This window comes from Rissa tridactyla, chromosome Z, assembly GCF_028500815.1.
Source record: "Rissa tridactyla isolate bRisTri1 chromosome Z, bRisTri1.patW.cur.20221130, whole genome shotgun sequence".
NCBI classification, from domain to species: domain Eukaryota; kingdom Metazoa; phylum Chordata; class Aves; order Charadriiformes; family Laridae; genus Rissa; species Rissa tridactyla.
The window spans coordinates 38091329-38118253 of NC_071497.1; the positions used below are offsets into that span (position 1 = coordinate 38091329).

The 26925-nt window shown below is 37.7% G+C and overlaps 1 protein-coding gene across 1 annotated transcript in view; it reads left to right on the top strand.

Annotated features, from left to right (window-relative positions):
• SHC3 (SHC adaptor protein 3) overlaps positions 1-26925 on the top strand; it is a 59472-nt gene that overhangs the window by 5217 nt on the left and 27330 nt on the right. Inside the window, exon 2 of the mRNA XM_054186004.1 lies at positions 14827-14897. Within this exon, the coding sequence (XP_054041979.1) occupies positions 14827-14897 (71 nt within the window). The remainder of the gene's footprint in view (positions 1-14826; positions 14898-26925) is intronic.

Consider the following 26925-nt stretch of genomic DNA (forward strand, 5'->3'; position numbering starts at 1 on the left):
AGACTTATGAAAATGGCATATAACTGTGGATTTTAAATCTGTATGCAATGCGGCATTGGTTTTAGCAAATAGTCCCTCCTAGTACACCATATTCCTTTGCAATCAGTTAGTATTCTTTGCATTTTCTTTCAGTGTTATTTGGGCTATGAAGGAATGATATTGATATCAGTTGCTCTGTCGAAAACCTCTTTTTTTGAGCTCCATGGATCTGAAGCACTGTGGGTCTGTTGTACAGCCCACTAGTATGAAAAGAGTGTTTCTCACAGAAATTAAATCAGATCTGTGAGCAAAAATCATACAATAGAGTCTTTTATTATAGTATTATTCTAATTATATGAATCAAGTACTAATACTCTACATTTGCACCCCTTTCGTAGAAAGCAAAGCACGTAATAATTTTGGTGCTGAAGGATTCAACTGCTGCTACAAACATAAAGAAAACACACAGACAGACTGAGATCTTCAGGGAAAACTCATGCCTGCCTTTGCTGCTGCAGACAAGGCATTCCTTTGTCCCAGTGACAGGGCACTCCTTTGTCCCCCAGCTACATAACCCATTGAGGAACCTTGTCTCCATTAACACACTAGCTATACTTGTGCTGCAGCCTACCTTCATTTTGTAGTAGAAAGTTGAAGTGAATGTACAAAGTGTCAATATTAAATTTTCTTGTGTGCAATGGGAAAAAAGCAAATCTGCCCTGGGATAGTGCCAGAGACAACCAGCCTTCCCAGCTAGTGACACTCTTTCAGGGTGATTTACTCCCCTAAGCAGTGAAACAAGTTCCAAAGTTGTAGGCAAACACGGGTTCAGTATTGCTTCTCTGCAGTTCTACATTGTCATGCAATATTGGTATAACACTTGATTATATTTATGATGAAATGCAACGCAGCCCTACCTTTGGCTGCACCAGGCAGGTCTGAGGCAGAGCCTGTCCATGGGAGTTGTGATGGGAATAATGATGGGGCTTGGTGCAACCACATTTCCAATCATCACTTGTTTTCACAGGGGGATTGGGCGTAATTTGATGAGGGTAATCTAGAATCTTTGTTTAATAAGTGATAGATATTCCCCTAGATTTTTCAAATAAGTTTTTCATGGGGACAGGAAAAATTTCAGTCTCAAAAGGAAGATTCAGACAATCCAAGTCACAATAAAAGTTTAAAGACTAAAAAATGCCCTTTAAAATTAGACAGGAATGGCAAGCAAAAAGATAAAAGGTGAAAATAAGCAGGGTATAGGGAGACACAGAGAAAACAATGTGAGGTAAACAGGAAAAGCTGTCTAGTCCTTTTTTTCCACAAAATCACATTATATTGCTGATACAGGGATTTTTGTCTTTTTTGCTATCTCACAGCAAATACTGAAATTGGAGACAGAAGTTGACCAAATACCTTAAATAGTAAGGACAAGACTGAAAGAGAAATCTTTAAATATTATTTTAACTTGCTTAGAACCATTTCCATCCTTCTGGATACGTTGTTGTACTAACATACGTTTGTTCCTGGGTTTGGCTCTTATTACTTTAGGAATTATACAAGTGAGTACGTATCTCATTGGACACCAGCATCCCGACAGACATTTGATACTGCATACCTCTGATGAAGTAATTATCAGAAACAGGATTATTTCTTTTCTTATAGACAAATTGCTTTAATTAACTACAGGATATTTTAAAAGTACCCTTAATTCCTGAGAAATTAGAATGTTTCAGAAACACCTCCTTTGCCACAAAATGTAGGGGCCATGCTTGTTCGCCACATGTGCAAATGCTACAGTGTCACCAGGTGGTTAAACTCTGCAGAGCCTCCTTCTGAAAGGAAGTAATTAAGTGTGAAGCTGCACTGCAAACACCACAATAAACTGTTAAAAACGTATCAGACAAGTGTTCTGGATCTGTCCAAAGCTTTTTGTTGCTTCAGAGACAGAAACTATGAAGGCAGGCCCCAGTATCGTCCTGTTCCTAGATGACTATTATCCTTAAGACCACTCAGGCATGATAGAAATCTTCAGAATTAATGAGCTTTACAAGGGTCTGGTATGAAATCAAGCTGTGCTGACAGATGCATTGAGCCTGTTTCTCTTACTGCACTTCAGCAGCATTAAGAATGCAATGAAGTCAGGCTCACGTTACTACAGGTTTAATACTACTGCTACAACTACTGCTGCTGCTACTACTACTACTAACAATAATAATACCACCTAGCTCTTACGGAACACTTGTTGTTAATAGATCCTCATGATTTACAAAGCAATGTTTGTTTACAAGCTTTAATAAAAAGTAGTGTTTATTGCAAAGTATCCAGCTTTTGATTTTACTGAGGATGAAATAAAGATGTAGAGATTTGAGTCATTTGCTTGAGGGTGTCCAGGAAATTATTGACAGAGGTGTGACTCACAACACCAAAGTGCAGTGCTCTTCCACCAGACCCAGGTGCTCTGTAAAGTTGCCAGAGTGAAGATCTGCTGCTGTAAAAAAACTCTAGCTAGGTAGGCAGAATAGGCAAATCACAAAGTATCTTTTCAGTTTGCAAACTGTGCACATTTATGACAGAAGTTAGACTAGAAGTTTTGGAGGGGCAGAAAGAGCTTTGCCCAGATCAGCAGATGCTACCTTTGAATCATGGTGTACTGTGATGCACTTGTAATAATTGTCAAAAATGTCATTCAGCACACAGTGCATGCCACAGCAGACAGGGAGAACAGAAGATTCCCTATGAAATGCATACCTAAAAATGTTTTGTAAAAAACAATAAACTGTTTGTAAGCTCGAAGTTCATATGCTGTATGGATGTTTTGCAGGATCAGAGTTGTGGAGAATACCCTGGATACAGTGAGATACAAGACAGGTTTTGTTCATGTTAGAGACTTAGTCTGGTGTGTGTTGTGAGCTTGAAGTGAGCAATATTTATGAATGTATTTTTTAGATCAGCATTATGAATTGCAATTCAGGTTGCTCAATGATAGGCAGAAAGAGTAGTAAGTTATGTGAGAGACATCTGAAGAAGTAGGATGGATGCACAGCCTGTAGAAGTTAGTGCAACAGACCTCTCAAATTGAGACAAGATTGACATTGCTTATAATATTGTTATTTATGTAGTGTAGATTACCTGAGGATTTGGGACTCTTCTGTAACCATCCATTTGTTACAGCAGTAGTTACATTGGATAAATAGCCTGCTCATGAAGCAGCCCCACTCTGGAAGAGAATACTTAAAATATTGGTTGTTAAAGATATATATTTCTGTCACTTTGAACCTTTCGTAAATTAATTTTATAGTCCCAAAATAAGCAGAGAGCTCTAAGTAATAGAAACATTACATGAACCATCTCTTGCAACGTATTTATTTCTGACAGGAACTGGAAGAGCGGGGCTGTGGGTGGCAGAAGCTGACCTGACACTGACCGGGGGGTTTTGGGCAGGGGTGGTGGTGGGGGGTGGTTCCAGGGGAGGCTGGTTGGGGCCATTAAAGCATGATGGTGCCCCCAGTCCCCCAGAGCTACTCTCCTGGGCTTCTTCATGGCGTTTATGCTGCAAAGAAGACATTTTAGAGAATTTTTCTTTCTTTAAATCCAACCTGGGACATCTCTTGCTTTATTCCTCTGTTCTGGAGACCATCTTTCGGGCATTCTTACTGTGGACACAAGTAGCGATAGCTTAAGCATAAGAAAGTTAAAGGTTGATAAAAATTCAGGACAAAAGATGTGTTTTAGTTGCTGGACTCTCGTAATGATCACAAGAGCAGAGGTACATGCAACATTGATATAAAACAGGACTCCCTCTGTGTTTTGGATTTTCAGTTTTAACCGTGATGCCTGTTAAATCTTAAATCCCACCTCCAAATGTACAATTTTGAAAGCGTAGCTGTATATCATTTCAGATAGGTTTATATAGCATTTCAGCATAATTTTATATTTGGCATAGTGGAAAAGCACTTTGTAGATCTTCCATCTTGTGGGTCTGTGCTTTTATAATACTCCTCTTCAACCAGTTCTACTTAATGACTGAGGTAGTATAAATTCTTTAATAACTAGATATATTTACAGTGTCCATATTTACGGTTTCAAATGTCTAATTATGATTTTCAGCTGTTGAAGCATAATGTTTTGGCTGCAGAAGCTTTTGCATGTTTGTGTTAAAGGAATTCTGATGCAGAACGTAAGCTGCTAGAGCTAATCTGCATGGTGCTTTAAAGGGAAATACATCTTAGTGGATATTCAAGGTACTGAGCAAAACAGTCTTGAAAATGTTCACTGAACTGAAGTATGTAACTGTGAAAACGAAACAATTAATCTGTGACACTGCAGTGCATACTCTAAGTTGTTCACACTGATTAATATCACACTGCAATAATTGCATTCACCTTGTATTATATATTTTTAAAATTAATCCTGAAAATTTTTTCCCAAATGTAGTGTTTTTCAAAGAAAATTTTGGCATATATGAAATAATACAGAATGTATTTACATTTAAAATAATAGAATAAATTGTTGTCCAATGTGTGCATTTCTGATTCTAGTATTTCTGAGTTTTTGCATGCAAAACCATACATGTGTAAAATAAGAATGTAAGAAATATTGTACATGCAAAACTGCTGATATGGGATTTTTATGGAATCTTGTGAAAGCCCAGTCCATTTAGCATCTGTACTGCATGAATATTTTTAAGCATGATGTTGGCAATCTTATTTCTTCCACATACAGGTAAGAAATAAGAAAAAGGTTTTTTTGAAGATGTGTTGTTTTCAACTCCATTTCAGATGGAGAATAGAAAATTTAGAGAACCTGAATAGAAAATTCAGAAGCAAAATTTACTTCCCAGTGGTATCTTTCCCCTTACTAGCAAGAAATGAGACCATAGAGTTGACTTAAGAAATTCCTTTTCAGATAAGATAAAATATTTTCTTATTCCTCTAGCTGAATCCTTCAGCTTTTTTTTTTAAGGGCTTCTGAATCCTTACCATATGATTTGACTGCGAGATGCTGCCAGAATACTTTCACAGGGGACAAACATAAACCAACTATTAATATCTAGTGAGAATTGTAGTTGTATCCCAAATAGAATGGATTCTTCTTTTCTTACAGAGGTTTATGTGATATATTTTTTAATTATTTTCTTACTGGTAAGATGCCCCATATTCTCATGTTGTGTGGAGATTTCTGCAGCTACTCCTGTCTCCAACTCTGGTACAGGAAAAGTAGAAAAAAACCCACTTATTCTAGTAAAATCAAGTGAAAATACATTCTGTCAACGAGGGAAACTATACTCTGAAATGCAGTGAAAATATTGCACATTGTTGCACAGCTTTTCTTCAGATATCTACTTTCCCCAGCAACTGATAATATTGAGTCACATAAAATCTTCATCATACTTCAAAGATGTGTTAATAGACATGGAAAGTATTGCTTAGTATTGTTCTACCTTCTGTTCTTCTGTCCTGATATCAGTGGCATATATTTTCTTTTGCAAATGCTTGCTCTCTCTGTGCCTCATCATCAATAAGATTTTGAGGTATTCAACAAGTGTTCATATCTTCTCCAAGGCTTCTTTGTTTATATGAATCCTTAGCTACTGAAGGAGGACTTTGCAGGTTATCTGATCTCTGTGGGAGAAAAAGGAATAACGTATTTCCAGCTTTTTCAGCATCTTGGCAAATCTTGATATATTTTTATATGTAATCATATTTGTCAGTTTATTAATAGATACATATAGCTGCCCACTGAAACTTTAAAATAGTTATAAATATTTATATACTGTGCTTCAGAAAGAATTAAAAATTAGTGGGTTTTTTAGATTTAAGGATTCTTGATAAGCATTCTCAATACCAGTGGCACTGTGTATTTGTGCATGCTTGAAGTCAATATATAGGATTTCAAGGTCTGTGTATATATACAAAATACATACATACATACATGTTCATAATATATATAAAATATATATTTATATAGTTTAAATAAAAAATATTTTTTGTCCTGTTAAGGCAGATTGATTCTTTTTATCATTTAAGGAACTCAGTGCAAGAAAGGCATGTGAAATAGAACAATATAGTTGCCTTCCTTTGTTTAGAAGCTGATTTTTCTACTGGCGGTGGATTAGAATTAGGATGAATTTATTTAGATGGAAAACTTTTACTGCCTTTCAGTATGAATTAGTCTATGCTAGGCACTTTGTTTTACAGTTGATTCCACAATCCCTCTGGAAGTTAGTCTTGCTTTACTTATGACTGAAAGCCTTTATGAAAATCTTCAGGAAATTCACTGTAAAATTATTTCCATGATTAAAGATAGACATCTAGCAAATATGCAGTGACTCACAGTCATGCAGTGAAAATTTTAAAACGTGACCTTTCTTTTTATTAGTTTGTACTCTGGATGCTAAACAAACACTATTTCTGTTTGGTGCTTTGAATCAAAATATATCAAGGTATAGATATTCAGAGAAAGTCTTATTTCCCTGTACTCTCTTATGAAAATGTTTTGTAACTCTCCTATGATAATTAAATCAAGAGCTTATGAAGGTTACATCTTTTATAAAAATAGTTTAATAGCATAATTTTAGCAGCATTCCTGTTATTGAAAATCCAAGCATTGAGCTCAAAGAATAAAATAGAGAAGCAATAAATTTTAAACATTGTAAGTTGCCAACATAGCGTTGAATTATACTAAAAATAATGTGTTAATTAATGAATCAAAGTATATAAAACATAGAAGTAATTTCTGGGAAGTACTGATCTCATGAACAAAATACATGTGTTTGCCTCCTAAATCCCTTTATTATTACAGTTGTGCACACCTGCGCCTTGTGTTCAAATAGGATAAGGCAGTTCGTTGAAAGAGTAGGCTAAGATTCACCAGTTAAGAATTATTAAAGTCTGCATACACAGGGAAATGTAAATTATTTTTATACTAGATGTCATGGTTTGGGCCGGACTGGCCACCAAGGCAAATGACAGATGCTGTCTCACAGCCAGTTATTGTACAAGAGGAAATAGAAAACAAGTAGGTGTTGGCCAAAATTGGAGGTATTCTTTGGAGAACTGTGTTCTCCTCTCACCCAATACTGAAGAAGCAAACTACCTATTTCCAAAAGAAATGCAACTGACAGTCATATCCATCATTGTTTGCATTACTTCAGAAGTTCTGCTGGTTTACTTGTCTCATGGAGCAATTTATGGTGATAAATTTACAGCCGAAGGGTCAAGGTTTATTTGTAGTTGAATACGGTTTTGTTTTTAGATTTTCCATTCCATTTCCATTCAATCAATCCTTACTTAGAGTTTTCTGTCTGGATTAGGACATACATTCTTTAATGAGAAAAAACCCTTTGGGGAAATATTGATTCACTGTAAAGCTCTATAAATGATTACTTACTGGTATAAAGGTTGCCAATTGCAGAAGTATGAAAGCACAGAAGAGTGCCTTTCTGTTTTTCATGGCAGCATGTGTTTATGACACATTTTTGGTGTTAGATTCTGACAAAGTCTAAATATAGGGCCTTTTCCTCATTCAGAACAAGACCGCCAGTGTTTCTTTCCTGAGGAGGTGTGCCATTGTGCACATACTGGGGAAGCACAAAGCAAAGGTCCAGAGTGGGTCCCTCAGGATATGCTGGTAGAGCACAGTCATCAGGTACCCTCAGAGATCTGTGTCTTCAAGTAGTCCTGAAGATGTGTCTTGCCCCAAGGGAAGACTATGGCATGGCTGGGAGAATAACACTCATGTTAGGTAAGATCTCACTATCATGTTACTTGGTAGCTAAGCACAGCATTTAAAGGCAAATATATATATCCCAAACTATCAGAGAAACTGAAATCTCTAGCAGCTGACTTAAAGCTCTGTGACTGCTGCTTATAAAAATTTATTTCTCTCAAAACAGGCAGTCTTTCTTATGCCCACAACTTTTTCTAATATTGTAACTCACCCTACATTAGAAATGTCACAGAACTAATCTTCCATTGCTTCCTTCTGCTTAAAATATCTAGGTACAGTGACACAAATCTGAACGGTTGTGTGTATGCAAGACCTTCTATCTACTGTGCTGCTATCTGCTCAGTCAATGGTAGTCAGTATTTGCCAAAGGCTGCCGCTTCTACCTGATGAATGCTTTGCATCATCAACAAGATCTGCAGCAAAAGAGTGTCCCACAGACTTCTGTGGTGCCAACGGTTGGGTGGGATGTTTGCCACGGCGATGGCAGGACAACATACAGTGGTTCTCCACCTACCAGGAAAAGGTTTGCCTGAGATTTGGGCAAACAACCTCTTAGCACTGGGCAGCTGTTAAGGTTAAAAAACAAAACAAAACAAAAAGTTTATTGCATGTCGTGCAGGTCTGCATAGAGTGCAGGTCTTCAGAAAATGCTGACTTTTTGGTGCTACAGAGAAGTACCTCCCTATACTGCTACCTTTTGTTCTAGTTTGGCTTCAGAATTAGTTCCTGTGATCCAGTGGTCTAGCTGACTGTTGAGTCCAGAAAGATTTACCAAGCTCCCATCAAGATCTATGTCCCAGTCAGGTAGCTGAGCCACATCCTTAGGGCAATGACTAGTATCATATGTATAAAGTCCCTATATATATAGTCTTTTCAGTATAAATGCAGTACCTCTATATTTAAAAGATTTCAAGCATAAGTTCAGCCTTAGGGCCTTCCCACAGTGTTCAGTCCTCATAACTGCTCATGACATCAGCTCATATCCTACCTCTTGTCTGCTGTATGGAATGCAATATGCATGATAGCTTCAGTCTTTGCCATGTAGAGATGTCTTCAGAGTACCCCTCCTTCTTTTTATTCAATGTGAATTCAAAAACATAGACTGCCTCCATATTAGTCTGACTAAATGAACCATTTACCTGTTTTGAAAAGGTTTGAAAGTCATTCTGGTAATTGGAGAGAGGATTTATGCTTTTCAAGCTGCTGTGTAAGCATATCATATTTCATATAATTACCATTGGAAACAAAATTTTATACAAACTTATGTGAGCGCTGTAAATACTGGTCAGTATTACTTGTTGTTTAAGACTAAGTATTACTAGCAAATTATTGCAGTTAAACATAACTGTGCTTAAGAAGATAGCCCCTGAAGAAGCTTTGTGGGTTTGTGGGGACTCTTAGTTCTCATTTTGCAAGCCCTTTTTGCTGTTAATGATGATATCTGAAAGTAGAAGGCACTGTCATTTTTATGCATAAATAAATGCCTGTTGCAATAGACGCAACATAATTTGAATTTGAAACAAAAGCTCGTATTTTTAAAAAAGGAAGTCCTCAACCGGAATTAACTAGCACTAGTGAATTCATGCTAACTATTCATTTACTTTCACAGAATTGTAGGTGTTGGAACGGACCTTTGGAGATCATCTAGTACAACCCCCCCCCACCCGCCAGAGCAGGTTCACCTCGAGCAGGCTGGACAGGAATGCATCCAGGAGGGTTTTGAATATCTCCAGAGAAGGAGACTCCATAACCTCTCTGGGCAGCCTGTTCCAGTGCTCTGGCACCCTCAAAGTCAAGAAGTTTTTCCTTATGTTGAGACGGAACTTCCTATGTTCCAGTTTGTGCCTGTTGTTCTTTGTCCTGTCACCAGGCACCACTGGGAAGAGCCTGACCCCATCCTCTTGACACCTGCCCTTTAGATACTTATAACCATTGATAAGATCCCCTCTCAGTCTTCTCTTCTCCAGCCTAAATAGACGCAGGTGTCTCAGCCTTTCTTCATAAGAGAGGTGCTCCAGTCTTTGTAGCCCTCTACTGGACACATTCCAGGAGTTCCCTGTCCTTCTTGAACCGGGGAGCCCAGAACTGAACACAGTACTCCAGGTGCAGCCTCACCAAGGCAGAGTAGAGGGGGAGGATGACCTCCCTCGACCTGCTGGCTACACTCTTCTTGATGCACCCCAGGATGCCATTGGCCGCCTTGGCCACAAGGGCACATTGCTGGCTCATGGTCATCGTGTTGTCCACCAGGACTCCCAGGTCTCTTTCCACACACCTGCTCTCCAGCAGCTCAGCCCCCAACCTGTACTGCTGCATGGGGTTATTCCTCCCCAGGTGCAGCACCCTACACTTGCCCATGTTGAATTTCATAAGGTTTCATAAGGTCTTGCTGTGTGGTGGCACAGCCTTGTGGTGTGCCAGCCATGCCTCCCAGTTTTGTATCATCAGTAAACTTGCTGATCATCAGCAAACTCTATCCCTTCATCCAGGTCATTGATTGAATATATAGAACAGGGCTGGGCCCAGTACTGACCCGTGGGGAACGCTACTTGTCACTGACCTCCAACTAGACTCTGTGGCCCTAATCACAACCCTCTGAGCTCTGTCTTTCGACCAGTTTTCTATCCACCTTACTGTCCATTCATCAAGCCCACACTTCCTAAGCTTCCCTATGAGGATGCTGTGGGAGACTGTGTTGGATGCCTTGCTGAAGTCAAGGTAGACAGCATCCACTGCCCTCCCCTCATCTATCCATCCAGTCATTTCATGGCATACTTTAATTCCTGACTAGCTCTTTAACTAACAGCTCTTTAACTAACTAGCATACTTTAATTCCTGACTAGCTCTTTAACTAACAGGAATAAAATGCAAAACAAAACCTTTTCGAAAACAAAGAAACAAACACATACATACACATGCCTAAAAAAAAATAGGAATCATGAAAATGTAGGGATTTGACTAGAGATACACATGAGGAACAGATGTGGCAAGTAAAAAGATCCTCACTTTTGCATACTTGCCAAGCAAAAGCACAGCCTAAGCCTCTGGGTGAGAAACTTGCAGTGAATTGACTAGCTTATTACAAGGTGTTTTATAATGTGTTTCAGAGATTTCTGCTCTCAAAATTTAGATCTACATACACCACCCAGAACCCTGGGAATCTGAATCTATTTTTTGAGCCCCTACACTATTATCAGCAGCTATGCAATATTAGTGCAGATTTCAGATACTTTGATTAATTTTTGGCTAAGAAAGCAAGTTTATGTCTGTCTGCTGATATAACCGTTATCTCTTACACAACTTGCACGAGGCTCTATATGTTGCAGGTACCATCTGCAATGTTGTGAACCACTCAGATTTGATGATGGTCCTCTGGTTACACAGATTAAAACTGGTCTGCCTTAATGTACTAAGAATATGCATGCAGTTCTGGTGAGCTAATGATACTCCAGTAGTTCATACTCAGTGATTAGGAGTCTTTATTTTGTGTGATAAGCATATCTTCATGCCACTCATGTTCTGGGCAGACACTCACCTGCATTAGGCGTGCATATGCCATTCAAACGTTCAAGCATTCAAGCATTTGTCATTCCTAGGTTGGAGTGCACTCCGCACTCATGTGTTGAAGTGTCTGTTTCTGACAAATATTGGGAGAACTCAGTACTCTTTCTTACATGGGGTACAGTAAAAAATTTTAGTTGTTAGACAAGAATTTTCTGACTGACTGACTGACATTAAGACAGGGGTACTTTAGGGAATATGGAAGAAAACTTCACCTATGGGACAAACCAGAAACCTGGGATATATGGCTTTCTCTTATGTTTACCTGGAAAAAATTTGAACTAGTAAGGATGTTGTGACTTCATGCAATGAGAGAGGTATGGTCCCAGGAGTATGTGGCACTCTACATTTTGATTTACGTTAGCTTCCTGCAAGGTGCTGTTTAGCATGCAAAGTACTAGTTATGAGTCTAAAATGACTGAATGGCAAGGTGTTCATTCATATAAAAGACATTTTCTTTGGGGCATAGTACCATTCAATGAAGGTATGTAAGCTGGAAACTCATTCAGATATTGGAATGTAGACAGAAGGCAGAATGTTATCTGAGAGAGCCTGGAACTGGTAGTCGCAAATCTTCCTGCTTCAAAGTGGGCTGCATCTCGGTATATTTGTTTCCTGAGAAGTGAGAGGGAGCATGCTAGTAGGAGCTCATAAATATCACAATGCACAGTAGCTGGTTGGTTAGAATATACATTAAGTGCTGGGCGAAGAGCTTTTTTAGAAGTAGACTGTTTTATAACGGTATTTTAAATGTTTCATGGAAAGCCTAAAGCAAAAGAGCAAAAGATAGCATTTTTTTTATTTAATCAGGATATTTATTTGTTGAAATAAATGAATAATTTATTCACTTGCTATCTTGGTTGTATGTCTCCTTTCTGTGGATCGTTGTCAGGATGTACTTCAAATGGATATTTTTAGAGAGCAATGTTGGTCTTGTGGAATAATTGAAGCATAGCAGTAGGTGAGTTATATGTCCCTGTAGTTGGCCATTGGACTTTTTGAATGTCAGTTTTTATAGTAATTTTGTTACTTGAAAACATGCCGTGATGATTAAGTGTTCACATCTTTTATCCTAGAAAATCAGTTGCCATCTTTGCCTTGATCAGTCAGGAATACTGCAAGCCTTACTATGTTGTGTTCAGCTGTCTCCATGCTATACATAAAACAAACACAGGGTAATTTTTCCATCTGACCTTCCTTCAGTCTGGTTTTGTCTCTACTTTTGTTAATGCAGATCAGGTAGTATAACTCAAAGGAGTCTAAATGCACGCCTTCTCAATATGTTTATGGGTATTTGTCTGATTATTTGTGTGTTTATTTTGACAGTAACTTGTGTGCACATATGTTTGTGTATTTATTTGCATGCCTGCATGCACTTATTAAACTGCCTTCCAGAGCTTGCTTCTAAAATGTTAGAACTGGTTCTCAAAATTGTACAATTACTTTGCTTTAAAAGACTTGTGGCAAATATATAAAAGTGAAAAAATAAGTGCAATCCAATAGTGGTTTAGTATAGAGTGGTCTTAATGAACAGGTTGATTAAATAATAAAAAACAAGTATTTCACTAACAAAAAAATCAGCAGAACACGTTTGAATAGTTATATGTTTTACAGCATATTTAATTATAAAAATATCTAATATGAAATAAATATTTCGGAAAATTTATCTATAAAAACATCCTAGAACTAAAGCAAAATGACACAAAAAGAGCAGAGGAAAACATTTTTCATTGCAGTATATTGGCATAAGTTAACTGGCTTCAGCTGATTATTTTAATTGACGTTTAATAAACTTCATCTCCAAGCAAATCAAACCACCCTCTGAGATACTTAAAAATAGAGTTAATGGCTTAACTTCATGCGTCAGAGCATGAAAATGTTGTTCTGGATGCTTTAAGTACATAGGCAGAAGTATATGTAAAAAAGGAGTCTACTTGTATACCCTTGATACAAGGGTTACCTTATTTTGCACTGATAGAGTGATGATAATCTAAACAGCTTGAGAGTACAACCCTTAGCTTGAAAGCTCCATGTGCCAGGATATCTACAGACAAGACATTTTCCATGAGGATTTTCCAAGCTTGTCAAAAAATGTAAGATGATGTTGGGATATTTCTAAAAAATTCAAAGAAATGGATCCTGAAACAACCCTTCCCAGAAACTGTGTACTGTTATAATCCAAGTTTGAGCAATTTAATCAATAAGAGTCACTTGATATTCTAGTTTAGTTTATTCAGGGTTGCAATGACTTCATAACATTTGATGGCAATAAAATTAAATAATAATGGACATGTGAAAACAAACTAGATACTCCCTTGACTTGTAAACAGTTTGTGACATACATGTTTCTATAGAAAAAACATTGCTGAAATTCTAGATAGTACAGTTACTGATGTAGTAATTCTCTAATTTAAACATAATTTTTCAGTATAAATAAAATTCCAAAACAGATGAAAAATGGTGCCCTCACTTGATTGTTTGCACCAGTTTCATACACAAATAGATTGCATTATGCTGTGAATAGATAAAAAACTGATATAAAACCACAATACTAGAATAGCATTACCAGGCTTATTATGTAAAGACTCATCCCTGTTTACGCTGACTTTCAAATGTCAGGTGTGTGGTTGAGTACTTAACCTACATGCAAAGATACTGCCATGGGATATGCCAGTCATGGCTTGGTTTCCACAAAGTCACTAGCCAAATGTCTGACAAGAGCTGTAGCTGCATGTAGGCTTTAGCACATGCAAATTAAGCTCATTTTTGGAAGCAAGTGAAGAAGATTCACCTGAGTTTTTCTCATTCCTGTGATAGATATGTTATATTTTAACATATTTTCTAATGGTACTCCCTCTTTTTCATAGAGATGCAGGGCAGAAATCTGGGTCACGGGTCTTTTCCTACTATTAGCTAACCTTCCTGTCATTCCCCTATTGAATGACCCTGCTGAAGCCATCTCCCAGCAGGGGTTATTAGTATTTTTTGTTAGCATTTTCCTGTATCTTTATACTAGTGTCATTAATGAAAACATTAAATCTCATCTATCCCTCAGCTGGTTATTAAGGAATCCTCTTTGGATTGCTGGTGCTCTTTTCAGCTTTCCCTACTATATTTTGCCTTTTTTGTACTGATGAGGTTTAGTTGTCTCCCTCTTAAATAAGATTTTCCTGTTAACCAGTGCTAGATGAATTTGCTTTACCACACTTCCTTTTTCATTAATATTACTTTTTACTTTGATTAGCTTCATATCTAAAATGGAAGAATTAAGACAGAGGAAAATTAAAAAGCACTTCAAAACACTATGAACTAGGTGTATTTCAGTGATTAGATTAAAGGTATAAAGATATGTTCAACCAAACTTGAGACTTAAATGAAATAAAATTTTTATGGAATAAATCAGTGACATACAGGAACATAATCATAAAAACCTACCTGACACATAGGATAAATAAAATGTAAAGATAAGAATTGAAAATGCCTTTTTCAAGCTGCATTTTCTCCCATAACTCAAGAAAAATTATAGTATGTTTTCCAACTGTTTCTTTTTCCTTACAGTACTTGGGGTGTATAGAAGTCTTACGCTCAATGAGATCTCTTGACTTCAATACTAGAACACAGATTGCAAGGTAAGGCTTTGTACAAGTATGGTTTTTAAAAATTCTGAATTGCGTCCCCAGAGTGGAAAGGCCGGGAAAATGGCAAAACACGTAGTAAATAATTTTTTAATACTTTAAATCCACTTTCAAATTTTGCTTTTACAAAGTACGTCTCTCACCTGGTATTAATATAGCTCCAACAGGGCTTAAGGGGTATTTTCTTCATGGTCTTTTGATGTCCCAGGAACTGCTTTAGAAAATTTTTGCCTGTTTGTTATGCCAAATAAGACACTTATCTGGGTACCAATTTTGTGACATTTAAGCCAACGAGAATTAGAATATGCTTAAAATCTACAATGCATTTGTTAAAATTAGTCTAGGGAGTTGGTTTGTAGCCACATGTTTATAGGTTTTCATAGTAATTTCTTATGAAAAGATGTCAGATTACAAACTGGCTGTACAAAGGATATAAATGAAAATATATCACCACAATGATACCAGAGACAAATGAAAGAATGTTGTCTTTTCCAGATTGGATGTAAGAAACAGTAAGCTTGTATTAGGTTCTTACTGGAATTGTTTTAAACTTGTCATGGTATTTTTGTATGAGCGGTAGGTACATCACTACAGCACTGTATTAAGAAGTATCCATGAATCATTTTTTTTCTAGGAGACCATTTTCTGAGAACTATAGGAAATAGTTTTTTGCAGACATTTTCACTTGAAAAGCTGAGCTCATTGATTTCAGAGAACTGTAGCACTGACATCTTCTAGCAACTGGAGACCACATTTTCAAATTCTGGTACTGAAATAAGGAAGTAATCCTTTCTAAAGGAACACATATAAAGTGAAATAACTGGACATCGTGCTAGAATTTCACCTCTTTGAGGCATTTTACATTTGCTGATAATCTATCATAAACTATTTGTCATACTGTAGACAGCTAAGTATTTATTTTGTTAAAAGAGAAAAATTACTTAGTTTTAGGCTTGGATGCCGATGGTATGGTCTATATGCATTGACTTTGAGTTACAATTGCATAGAGCAGCTTTGAATTAGACCCCTCAAGTCCTCACAAAATGTTAATCATTAATTTGTGAAGCTACTGTGTTCATGAGGGGCATAAAAGCACAGGACAGGTAAATGACAGAATTCTGTTTTTCAGGCAATGTAGACTATGGAAACATTTGAGAATTTTACTACTGCACTTTTTTAAACTCATTGTGTACATTTCTGTGGTATTTGCAGCAGTGACATTTTAAAATTACTTCAAGTCTGCTTCAGACTTGTAGTTCCAATGCCGGCAGCACCTTTGTGTTTACCACTTGGAACTTAAATAATACTAAACCTATGAAACAGTTGTGATAGTTACTGGGTTTGTATTGTCTATCGAAAGGTGAACTGAATTCGGCTTTATTTTTCTGCACAGTGTCTTTCACTATATGTCTTCATTGGAATACCGTTGCACTTTTCTCATTATCTAGCTTAAAGGCACAACTCTGCCATTAATATGTAAGTTTATTTGCCAATGTAAAGCAATGTGGTCTGCACAAAGCATCTTTGTCTTATAGTTCTTTCAATACAAAAATGATTCTTGTCGTTTACTGTGAAACAGACTTGGAATTATGTTTTCTTCTGTTGAAGTTATAGCATATTTGGCTACATGGTGAGCATTTTCTTGGCTCGTCTTCCTCTTACCACATCCAGAGCACAGGATCTTCCTGTTTTGCTTGTTATTTTGCATTTGCAATTTTCTGTTTTTCATAAAAATGAGGACTCATTAACTCCTCATTCTCATTATGTAGTTCCTGATCTAAAACTTTTTTGAAAGTAGGAGCTTATAGGTGACTTCTGAATCAAGATCTAGCATGTTAACCTGCGTTTCATGAGTTCATCTGGCTCTAGAAATCCCCATGACATGTCTTAAGTACGTACCCACAGGAAGCAGTCTGCCCTGCTTTGTTGTGTAGCATTTCACATACAAGCCTATTCTTTATTAAGAAAATATTATTAAGGAATTATTAAAATTCACATTTGCTGATTAACTTGCTCATGTGCGTTAAGAAACATAACACGGGCCTCAAGGTATGTACTGAAGGCTGAGGTTCTGATATTACAGGCACTGATTTCCTCTTAATAAGACACCTGGCACCAAACGGTCTGTGCAGCCCTTTGATTACAAATAAAATAAAAGTACCTAAAGTTACATTTATGTCTACTGTGTCATACATTTGTACTTAGTTATGTCCCTTGGTGATTTCTCTGCAGCCTGGCATTACTAAGAAAACTGTCCTTGTAACCTGACAGCTTATGATGGAGTGTGTCTGAGGCTTGGGTCTCTAGATCTAGTAATGTTATTGGTGACTGCTCCAACTGAGGAACCTAGATACATAGCTGCAGTAAAAGCTTTTATGTGTATGGCGCTCTGTAAACTTCTCTGTGCTATTTCCCATAACTTGAAAAACAGATGTCAAGGCAACTCTGATCCCTTTCTGACCCATAAATTGATAAATCAATCCTACTGCATGCATGACATCTGTTTAATCTGTTATTTTTTCCAAGATCTTGCAAAACCAGTCATAGAAGAAAGTGATCCATCTTGGGCCCATATGGCTTCTGGTATTATGCAGTATTTACTAAGTAAAATTTAAAAATAGTTAGAGAAGATGAGCTATGTTACCTGATTCAGTGTGGAGGTATGGATGCATCTCTTCCTAATAAGCACACATTGTGCTTGACACATACATTACTCCTTTTCTAGCACTGAATCACATCCCTGTCCCTGCCTGCTTTCTTTCGCTTTCTTTTCCTCCGTTTGGAGAGCTCAAGCATAGGAAGTCTGCCTTTTTTCTGTCTTCTGGTTATTGCATATGTCACTTCATGTCTCTGCTAGCCTTGAGGAGGAACAAAACCCCAAAGTAGAGATGAGCATCACCAATTCCTAGAAGAAAAAGTCTCCCGTGGCTCAGTCATGGAAGGGTGAGATGTGTAGTCTCTGCCTCTACTGCAAACATTGGGCATTATTTTGGAGAAACCATTAGTCCCAGTCACAGACAACTGTGTAATTAAATGAATTAGTTCTTGTAGAGGGCACTTAAATCATTAAGTGGACATTTAGAAATTACTTTAAAAATGACAAATGAAGAACTGTGATTTCAACTCCAGGAACTGGACTGAAGCCCCTGTGTAAACAGTTTGGTCAGCAATCTTCCTTCTGTGTCATGGTTGTGTGAAAAAACAACCTGTGCCATCTAATGCTGTTGTACCCGGCTTGTGACTTGTTTTTGTTTTGCTTTTTCCCATTTTGTAAATTAAAATGTAAAAACTTGCAGAAATATATTTATCTTCTTGTTAAAACAGCGAGTAAGCACTTTCACTTGTCATACTCTTCAGCGGATGTTAGGAACCTTGCTGGTGCCTGACACAAGGTATTGTTGTCCTAATTTTGGATCTGATTTGAGGAAAAATGAACAGCTATGTACAATTTATAACAGATTTTTCCCTTTATCATTACACATTTGAAGTCTCAAGATTCTTTCATACAGGTGAAAAAGGAGAACTAGAGTAGTGTTAATCAGTTTTATTGTATTTATTCTTTTGTGTAATGAATGTAATGTCATGTGAATTCTTGAGCAAATAAATAGATGCGCAAGCTAAGGGTCAGAAATTATGCATAATGATAAATAAAAGCCAGCTGAATCCACATGTTGCATCATTAATTATCCAGTAATAATTCTTCTCACACATGTGAAGTCAAGATGACTTTCTTGGGCAGCAAGATGAACAGAAGCATTTCATTTTCAACGTAGCAAAGGAACAGGAGAACTAGCAGGAAAGACTACTGAGCTAACTGCGGGTGGCAAGCGGTCCTAAATTCATCTGAAACCTACCGTCATCGTTACAGAAAACGGGCACTCTTAAGCTTGTGTGGCCAGGCCTTTTGTGCCCTCACGCTGTTTATTAATAAATAAATAAATAAGGTAAAATTCTTTTGCAACATGTGCAGTGTTTGCAGTTCATATAATATGTTTGTATGCTTATTGTTAAATCTGTTATAGTGTAATGAGTCTTCGCTTCTGTGTTTTATGCATGAGTGTAGTTATGCACTGGACTGAATTAGACTAATATTGCATGCACTATTTGTTGTACAGCAGTGTCTGGGCTACAAGGCTGCATGTTCCTTGGTATCTAATTGAATGTAATCGGTTTACTGCATGCAGCTTCAGAAAGTCACACCTCCCCATCCTGAGTAAAACATTATATTGCATGCTGTGCTAATAGCAAGTAAATCAGAGGACCAAAATACTTTGTATCAGCAGTGGACCCGAATCCAAACTCTGATCCCAATGCTCTTCAGGATCTCTGTTGGGCTGAACAATTTGAAAGAGATTCCTAATTTTGGGCCTGAACTTTATTAATTGTGAAAACCAAACCCATTTATACCAATATCCCAAGCTTCTGGATGGGAGATGATGGAAATCCAGATTTTGGAGCTGGGTTCAAGTCCAGTGCTAAGTAATATGAATGAAGTTCAGTTGATGTAGTTTTTCTTTCAACCGTATCTGTATTCTTTGCAGAAATTTACTGTCGGCAAGTATCAATGAAAAAAGGATGGAAGACATTGAAAAGGAAGAGTGTTTCCTCTGTGATTTTTAAAGGTAGATAGGTAACGTGTTATCTGCAGTGAATTCTGTATTCAGTCTCCTCCTTAACATGCTCTCTTGCTTGGAAGGTGAGTGTGGTTCACCCCTGCTTTCTGCTATGTGGACTCTGGACGGGTGGTAGTGCTTAGGGGATGGTGCTTAGGGAATTGCAGAACACGAATACCTGCACAACAGTCTGGGTACGCAGCTGCATATGAACAAGTATCCTCTTTCCTTGTGCACAGTTACTTCAGGGCCAAAGCTCTGGGAAGCACAGAGTGCTGACTACTGCTCTGTTCACCAGGAAGCAGGATTTCCAAAAGTGGATGGTGACATCCTTATAATTAATACAGCACATCTCTAAGTGTGGCAATGACAGCTTTTGTGCCTGATACTGTCAGGGAATAATTTACATTTGCTAGTTTAGCTGTCATTAGCACAGAAATGGGTCAGAATAAATAGGGTTTTGTATGTTTAACATTGAAATGTTTCATTTTCAATGTAATATTAGTGGGGAAAATGTTAGCTAGTATTTGGATTAATCTGACTAATATATGTTACTGCAAAGCCTGAGCAAGAATAACTAATTGAGGTCCCCTATTCACTTGCCTTTGTGAGAAATCAAAGAGCCTGTCAAGGGGTAGGGAAGGTGAAGAGTTGAAAGCAAAATGGTCAGGGAAGCAGTTACGGCTATAGCTGTACGCTGGGTTTTCAGAAAACTGGTGACTCCACTTGGTTGGAGCAGGAAAGACTGAGAAGCAGGAGGACTGAGGCAGAGTGGTCTTAACATGTTTTAAATGCAAATCACAATGCAAAGTGAACAACTGCCTAGCACTTTGGAAACAGAGACACTCTCAAGTTCTTCTGCTAATAGCACCTAGCAGTTTGATTACATAGAGAAATGAAGGTGTAAGGAATTTGAGTGTCTTTTGTATGATATGCCCAGTCATACCAGACAGTTCATCACCACTGAACAGTCATTTTGGCAAATATGACTTGTATATTTATAAAATATACTTTACATATAAAATATACAAAATATAAAATGGGGTTATTTGAAAGGGCAGTGTTAGAACTTCAGTCCTCTAATAAAAAAGAGGTTTTGGAAGATCTCTATCTCCAAAGTCCTGCTTTGGACATGAAGCCAGTTAGAGGTTAGAGAAAAATATTTGTTAGACTAAATTTTTTTTATTTTACTTTTGTAAGGTTTCCTGTGCCTTTCTTTGAAATACCTGCAATGGGCTACTTTTTGAGAGAGAAGATACTATAGTAAATGACCTGAGGCTGGACACAGTTTGGAGGTTACTATGATCCTGACTTAGCAACAGAAGACAGTTTTAATTTCTCTCTCTCTATCTCCCTGATCACTGCTAGAATAAACAGCTAGAGACCAGGCTGAGTGTAAAACAGCCTGAAGGTTAAAAAAGATGTTAAAGAATTGGAGCTGCCTAACAGATCTAAACCTCTGAGTAAATTTTTCTTTATTTCTTTTTGTATCATTGACCCTGATCTTGACAGATGGAGCGTTGTGCAGAAGGCAGGCTTTTGTAGGTGTGCATTCAACATCAAGGTTTTGTATACCCCCACTTTATGTTCATAATAGCTGTAACCAATGTTTTAAGAGGTTTCCTCTTTGAAAGGTACCCCATATTTTGGACCAAAATTGTCAGAGTCTAAATAATGGTTAATTGCAGATATATATGACTGTGTTCTCAGCAGTGAAAGAGCAGCTATATGCCTCTTTGGCATTGCCTGTTGGTGGCGTACATTTGTCGTAGCTGTAAGGAAAGAATTGATCTCTTTGCTCCAGTTTTATGAGTGCAGGCAGAGCAAAGAGATATATCTAAATTAGTTGTGCTACTGGATAAACAGTTTCACTCTACGTGTCTAAAACTAAGACTATTTTTCGGAACTGCTGTATTAGAAAAAGGCATCAAGATCAGGTAGACTTCCCTGTTACTGATGAAAGAAACAGAGTTTCTGAAACTTACTTGCATGTTACAAGAGAAGGTACAGATTGTACTGAAATTGCCTCAAATATTCCTTGAAGTTAGATCATCTATAAATACTGAGAACAGACCTGCCATAGAGCATACCAATAGATAAGAAGATTCTTTGGCAGTAAAAGTGAAAGAGTCCTCTCAAGTGCACTGACTTCTGTTAACAGATTGATGTAAGTCTTGCACTGAAGGTGCATGAGTGTAAGAATAACAACCATTGGATAGATTGCATACTACATACCTAATAGCCTGTGGTTGTGGTACTCTATGTCTAACAGTTGCCGAAGCCAATTTTATATTGTTTTACTATATAAAGTTTATTCAATAAACCAAAAATGAAGTTGGCCAGCTTTCTTTCATTTTCTGCTTGTAGATTTTCTACATGTGAAAAAACTCCATTTCAAGAAACTAGGAGCTAAGGGGAAGAAAAGGAGGAGTCATCGTCTCCTTGCTCTGCGAGTGTCAACAGCTTGCATGCTGCATCTGCTGATGTTGCCTTATTCCACAAACCTTTTCTTCCAGGCTTTCTGTCACTTGTGTGGTCAGGACAGGCTTCACTTCAGTCAGACTGCTGTGACAAATATGACCGAGACATTGCTCGGTCTCTGTGCCACTTTGTGAGGAGGGTCCCCTGCAGGGGTACTCCTGGCACAGTACCCTGAATTTGTGGCAGTAGGCACATCCACACCACATGGTTAGCCTTCCCTTCCTATCCATACTCTGTGTTCTGTTTCCCTTAGCTACTTCTCCAGCTTTATATCTTCCAGACATTGTCAATTTGACAGTTGGCATTTAAAGTTCTGTAAACCGGAATATACTGGTTTAGTCTTCAGAGCTTGTGAATGTCCCCTGTGCATGTGCTTCTTCAGACAGCACATGCTCATTTTGCCTGTTTTGCAAATGAACAAATAATATTTCAATTATTAAACCGATTTCTAAAAAAGTATTTTTGGTCTCTGTTTTTTTCTTTTTCAGAAGCAAGTTATTTTTACATTTGGTATGGACTTTGTTTCTCCTCAGCAAATACTGGTACAACATGTGGCAATGATTTATGAATTATAAAAAAAAATTTAAAAATGGCAGGAATATAATACTGTTAAAAAGTAACTGGGAGCCTTCTGTACAGTTCTTCTAGTTATGTCATGCTTTCATTTAAAAGTCTATCTTTTGATGTCTGCTTTTTTAAGCTATGAAGCCCTGTGCTTTGCAGGTGGTAAAGATAAACTTGGGAACTGTAGAATACTAGAAGATATTAACAAGAGAATATTGGTAGTTTTCAATTCTCGTCATACAAAATATTTCAGACTAAAATCTACTCACAGTTTCTTGTCTCAATATTTGAGATGGCTATACTTTTTCCAAATATGTTGACAAAATCTGTGTGATTTGCGTGTGCCTGTCATTTCCCATTTCAACTCATTGAAATATGAGTTCCAAAATTCTGGTTTTTAATCAATTAAATCGTATTAATTGAAAACAGCAAAACCAAAACCTATCATCACAGCCAAAGAAATCTTTGAAACCACAAGAAGGGAGGGTATTTTCATGTGATGGTGTTTCACAGGGGAACAGATTTGAGCTTCCTGAGTGGGCTACTTTGTGTAACAGTCAGAGTAAAATCTGACTAAAGCTATGAAAAATATCAGGACACTAGCCTTTTTAATGGCAATGTCTTTTTTTTTCTGTCTCAGAGAGATGTCATGTTGCTTTAAAGCAGAATAGGTCAGCCTCAGAAAATGCATATTTGTAATTTTTCACTGGATAAATTTGCATGCTGAAATTATATTCAAAATACACAACATGTTTTGTGCCAAGAAAATGACTCCACAGTATGACCATCTGCAAAGCAGAAAATACTCTTGGACAGATTCGGAACTCAGCATGTGGTCCCTACTGCAGACAGCGGAGTAGCTAATTTTACAAGAGATCAAGATAACTCTACTGGTATTTATCTGAGCCTAGCTAAAGAAACAGCATGTGGCTTAGAAAGGTGTAATGTGTGTCTATGTGGAATAACTTTCCTATTGGAAAGGATGCAAATGTAGTCACATCCAGATTTTCCAAACTCTGTGCAACTGTTTAGCCAAGCAGATATGTCCAGAACATCTGCTTTTGCCTTCCTTGGACAAGTGTTTGCATGCACAAGCAGGTAACGGCACTCTCAACCTAGCAGCAATATCTATTTCTGGGCTTGACTTGTGGCTCAGGTGTTTATGCTGCAGAGGCATTTGCAAATTTGATTTGCTGAAAAAAAAGCTTACATCTGCCCTGTGCTGCCTGGCAATGCAAGCCAAAAAGAAGTCTTTAGGATGTCTTTTCCACATCACTAGGCTATTTGTGTAAAGACTTCCACCCCAAAATGATCTAGAATGTTCTGAACAGAGAGATGCAGGAACCTTCCCCTGGAAAAAGTGCCTATCAGTCCAGTGGCAGATATTCAGCTGTCCTTTTTCTTCCTGTTTTCATCAGATACTTCTTTAAGGCTCCTTAAAAGTACTGTGTCTTCTGTTGCAGGTACAAAAAGAGTTGCTGCCGGGCTGGTCTGACCTTGCCTACGCAGAATTGCTCTATTTTCTGAAGTTCACAGCATTTTCACCAAATGCATTGTTAAGTTAAACCCTGCAGTTGCTTGGGTACAATTAATATTCACAGAGTTTCAAAAACTGAAGTTAAAGAATTGTCAAATTCAAGTTCAGATGTCCTGCCTCATCTGACATGTGTCACAACAAGTTGTCACCTTTCTCAGGTCCTTCACCCCACAGTCTTTCTGCAGACTTTGGGAACACTGAGTTCAGTAAAACTGATACATTTTACTAAAAGGAAGACAGGTAGTTGGAAGATCTATAGCATTTTGTTACTGAGTGAGAGAATGTATATCCTAGCTTTTTAGCTGCTTAGTGTGTTCCCCACTCTGTTGAGGCAGGACTTATGAGCAGAAAGCAAGGCTGCCTTGCCAACCCTCAGTCCTGGGCTTCAGCATCTTCAGCTGGTGCATTTCCTCTCCTACACTCAAGTGGCAGTTTTGATCAACAAGGTCCTTGAGTCACATGGGTCTATTGAGTAACACACTTTATGTATGATTATCAGGAGCTCACAGGCAAAAGAGGTAGTAGCAAAACCACTACAAAAATAATAAGCCTGTAAATGTTTTTTGTCAGGTGCAGTGACCTGAAAATTCCCTTCTCTTCCTACCTGCTCCATGTTGCTGCTACAGAGAGAAGATGGTGGAAGCAAATGGGAAGAGAAAGGAAGTTACAGGTGAATGTAGCCCTCAAGCACAGTTCATATCTCTGAAATACAAATCCTTTTTGTGAGAGGCAAAACCTATGAGGGATCTCAATGTGCTAATCAGACCGCTGGAGGAAACAAAGAGGATGAAGTGCTGGTGATGATTCTGTGGCAGCGACTTGCAGACAAAATGCCTGGGCAGCTCAGACACACCAGGGGAGGCAAAAGGCATGGGTCTGAAAGATAGCAGTGGGCTAGTGACTGCCACAGGCCTGGGATTCCCACCCCATTGCCTGCAAAGGATTTGGTTCAGTGCAAGAAAGAGATGGGAAACCACAAGTTTTAGCTCAGTAGCAAGGCTGAGGGGAAGGCTCTATGTAACATGACATCTGTTTGCCTTTCCTGAGTCAAAGAAAAGTATTTCTGTCAGAGAAGAAGAATATTTCTTTTTCCTGATTACAGTTTCAGGAGTATCCTATGCCTCAGTATAACGATGATCAGTGTGTGTGATGCTTGCTGTGCTGTATTTCTAAGATGCATCAGGCTGCTCTTTTAGACTAACTGATTTTTACTTGCTCTAAGAAAAGCTAGTAGCTACTTCAACTAAAACACTTGTTTGGAGTCAAAGAGACATTGTGCGAAATGCGGGAACTGAATACAAGCTCTGAGCTGTGAAATGGGGTGCACTTGTAGCTCTGATGATCTGAGAGCATATGTAAGGCAGGGTTTGTAGTGAGAGGCAATTTTATTAGATCAGCAGATGTAGTGGGGTAGGGGGGAAGAAAAGAAGAAGACAAGCTGTGGAAAAAACAAGGTCTTCTCTAGACCTGAAGAAAGGATTATGTGCTGAAACTTTTTTTGACTCTGTCACTATAAATCTTATGCTTCTTCACAATGACAGGACTGTAAACTTGCTGCGAGGCCTGTTCCACCCCCACAACCACCACCCCAAAAAATAATACATTTGTGCAATTCCTTCAGGTGATTCCAACTTTGGATTGGGCCCTAGGTAAAAGCACCCAAGGCATAACTATATAGTGATTACCGATTGCAACCGGATACATCTTTTACATTTGCTGAGCTATTATATTTTGAATGCTGATACGCATTTCTCTCCTGACTCATTTGTTGATCCTGTGCATAGTGCGAGACTGAAATGTCATCGTGCACATGGAATAAAATTAAAATAATTTATTTTTTTATCAAGGTTGTGTTTCAAGGTTTTGATTATTTTGACTGTTCTTTAGTTTGTATTTCATTGTCTCCCATTCATTTTTGTTTTTTTTTTTTTTCATAAAATATGTGTTATTTGCATGTTTTTAGGTCTAAATACAATGTGTTGTTAGTCTCAATACATATTTAAAACAGTTAAACAAGTTTAGAATTCACCTTTACTCGTCCCTGTGCAACCGTTCTGTCTTACAGTGTCAATGGGACAGGTCTATTACAGCTTTGTAGCTAATGGTCACAGGAAGGTCTCTCAGTGCATGGAAACAAATTCTAAATACTGACCAGATTGACTATTCAGATAATAGTTTGTTAAATACTGAAAGGATCTATAAGATTTGCTTGCGGCAGTATGATTTCAGGAGTTTTTGTGGTATACGGTTACTCTCCTATGAAAGAGTATGGATTCAAATTAATTTTCAACATGCATTTCTTCCATTCAACCTGACTGTGATGGGAAGAATGAAGCCATATTAGAGAACTGAAGCAAAGTGTTAATGGCATTAGTTTTGCTTACAACGTAAAAATAGGGCCACAAATAAATTATTCAGATCATATTGAACAAATATCAATTAAAATTTTGTACACCACATGTATTGTATATAACATGCATATTACCAGGAATATTTTAGGGTTCTGATATTATCTAAAGCCAGGTGGTTTTGCTCTGACTAGAAAAGTGCATAGTATAGTAGTGAGAAAAATGATAGTTACTACCCCTTACATTACAAGAAAGGTTTAAAGATAAGGTGTAAAGTGATGTTGATTAAAGACATGGCTTATAATCAGATTCCTTGTGGCTTAATAAGGTACAAAGATGAGACTTGGAAGATGGTATTAAGATAAATATTCTAATTTAGGGTGAGCAAATGTCTTTTTAATACTGCAAGAAAACATTTTTATCCTTTGTAGTTCTCAAGATATTCTTCCTTACACTTACATTGACTATATACTGTCTTC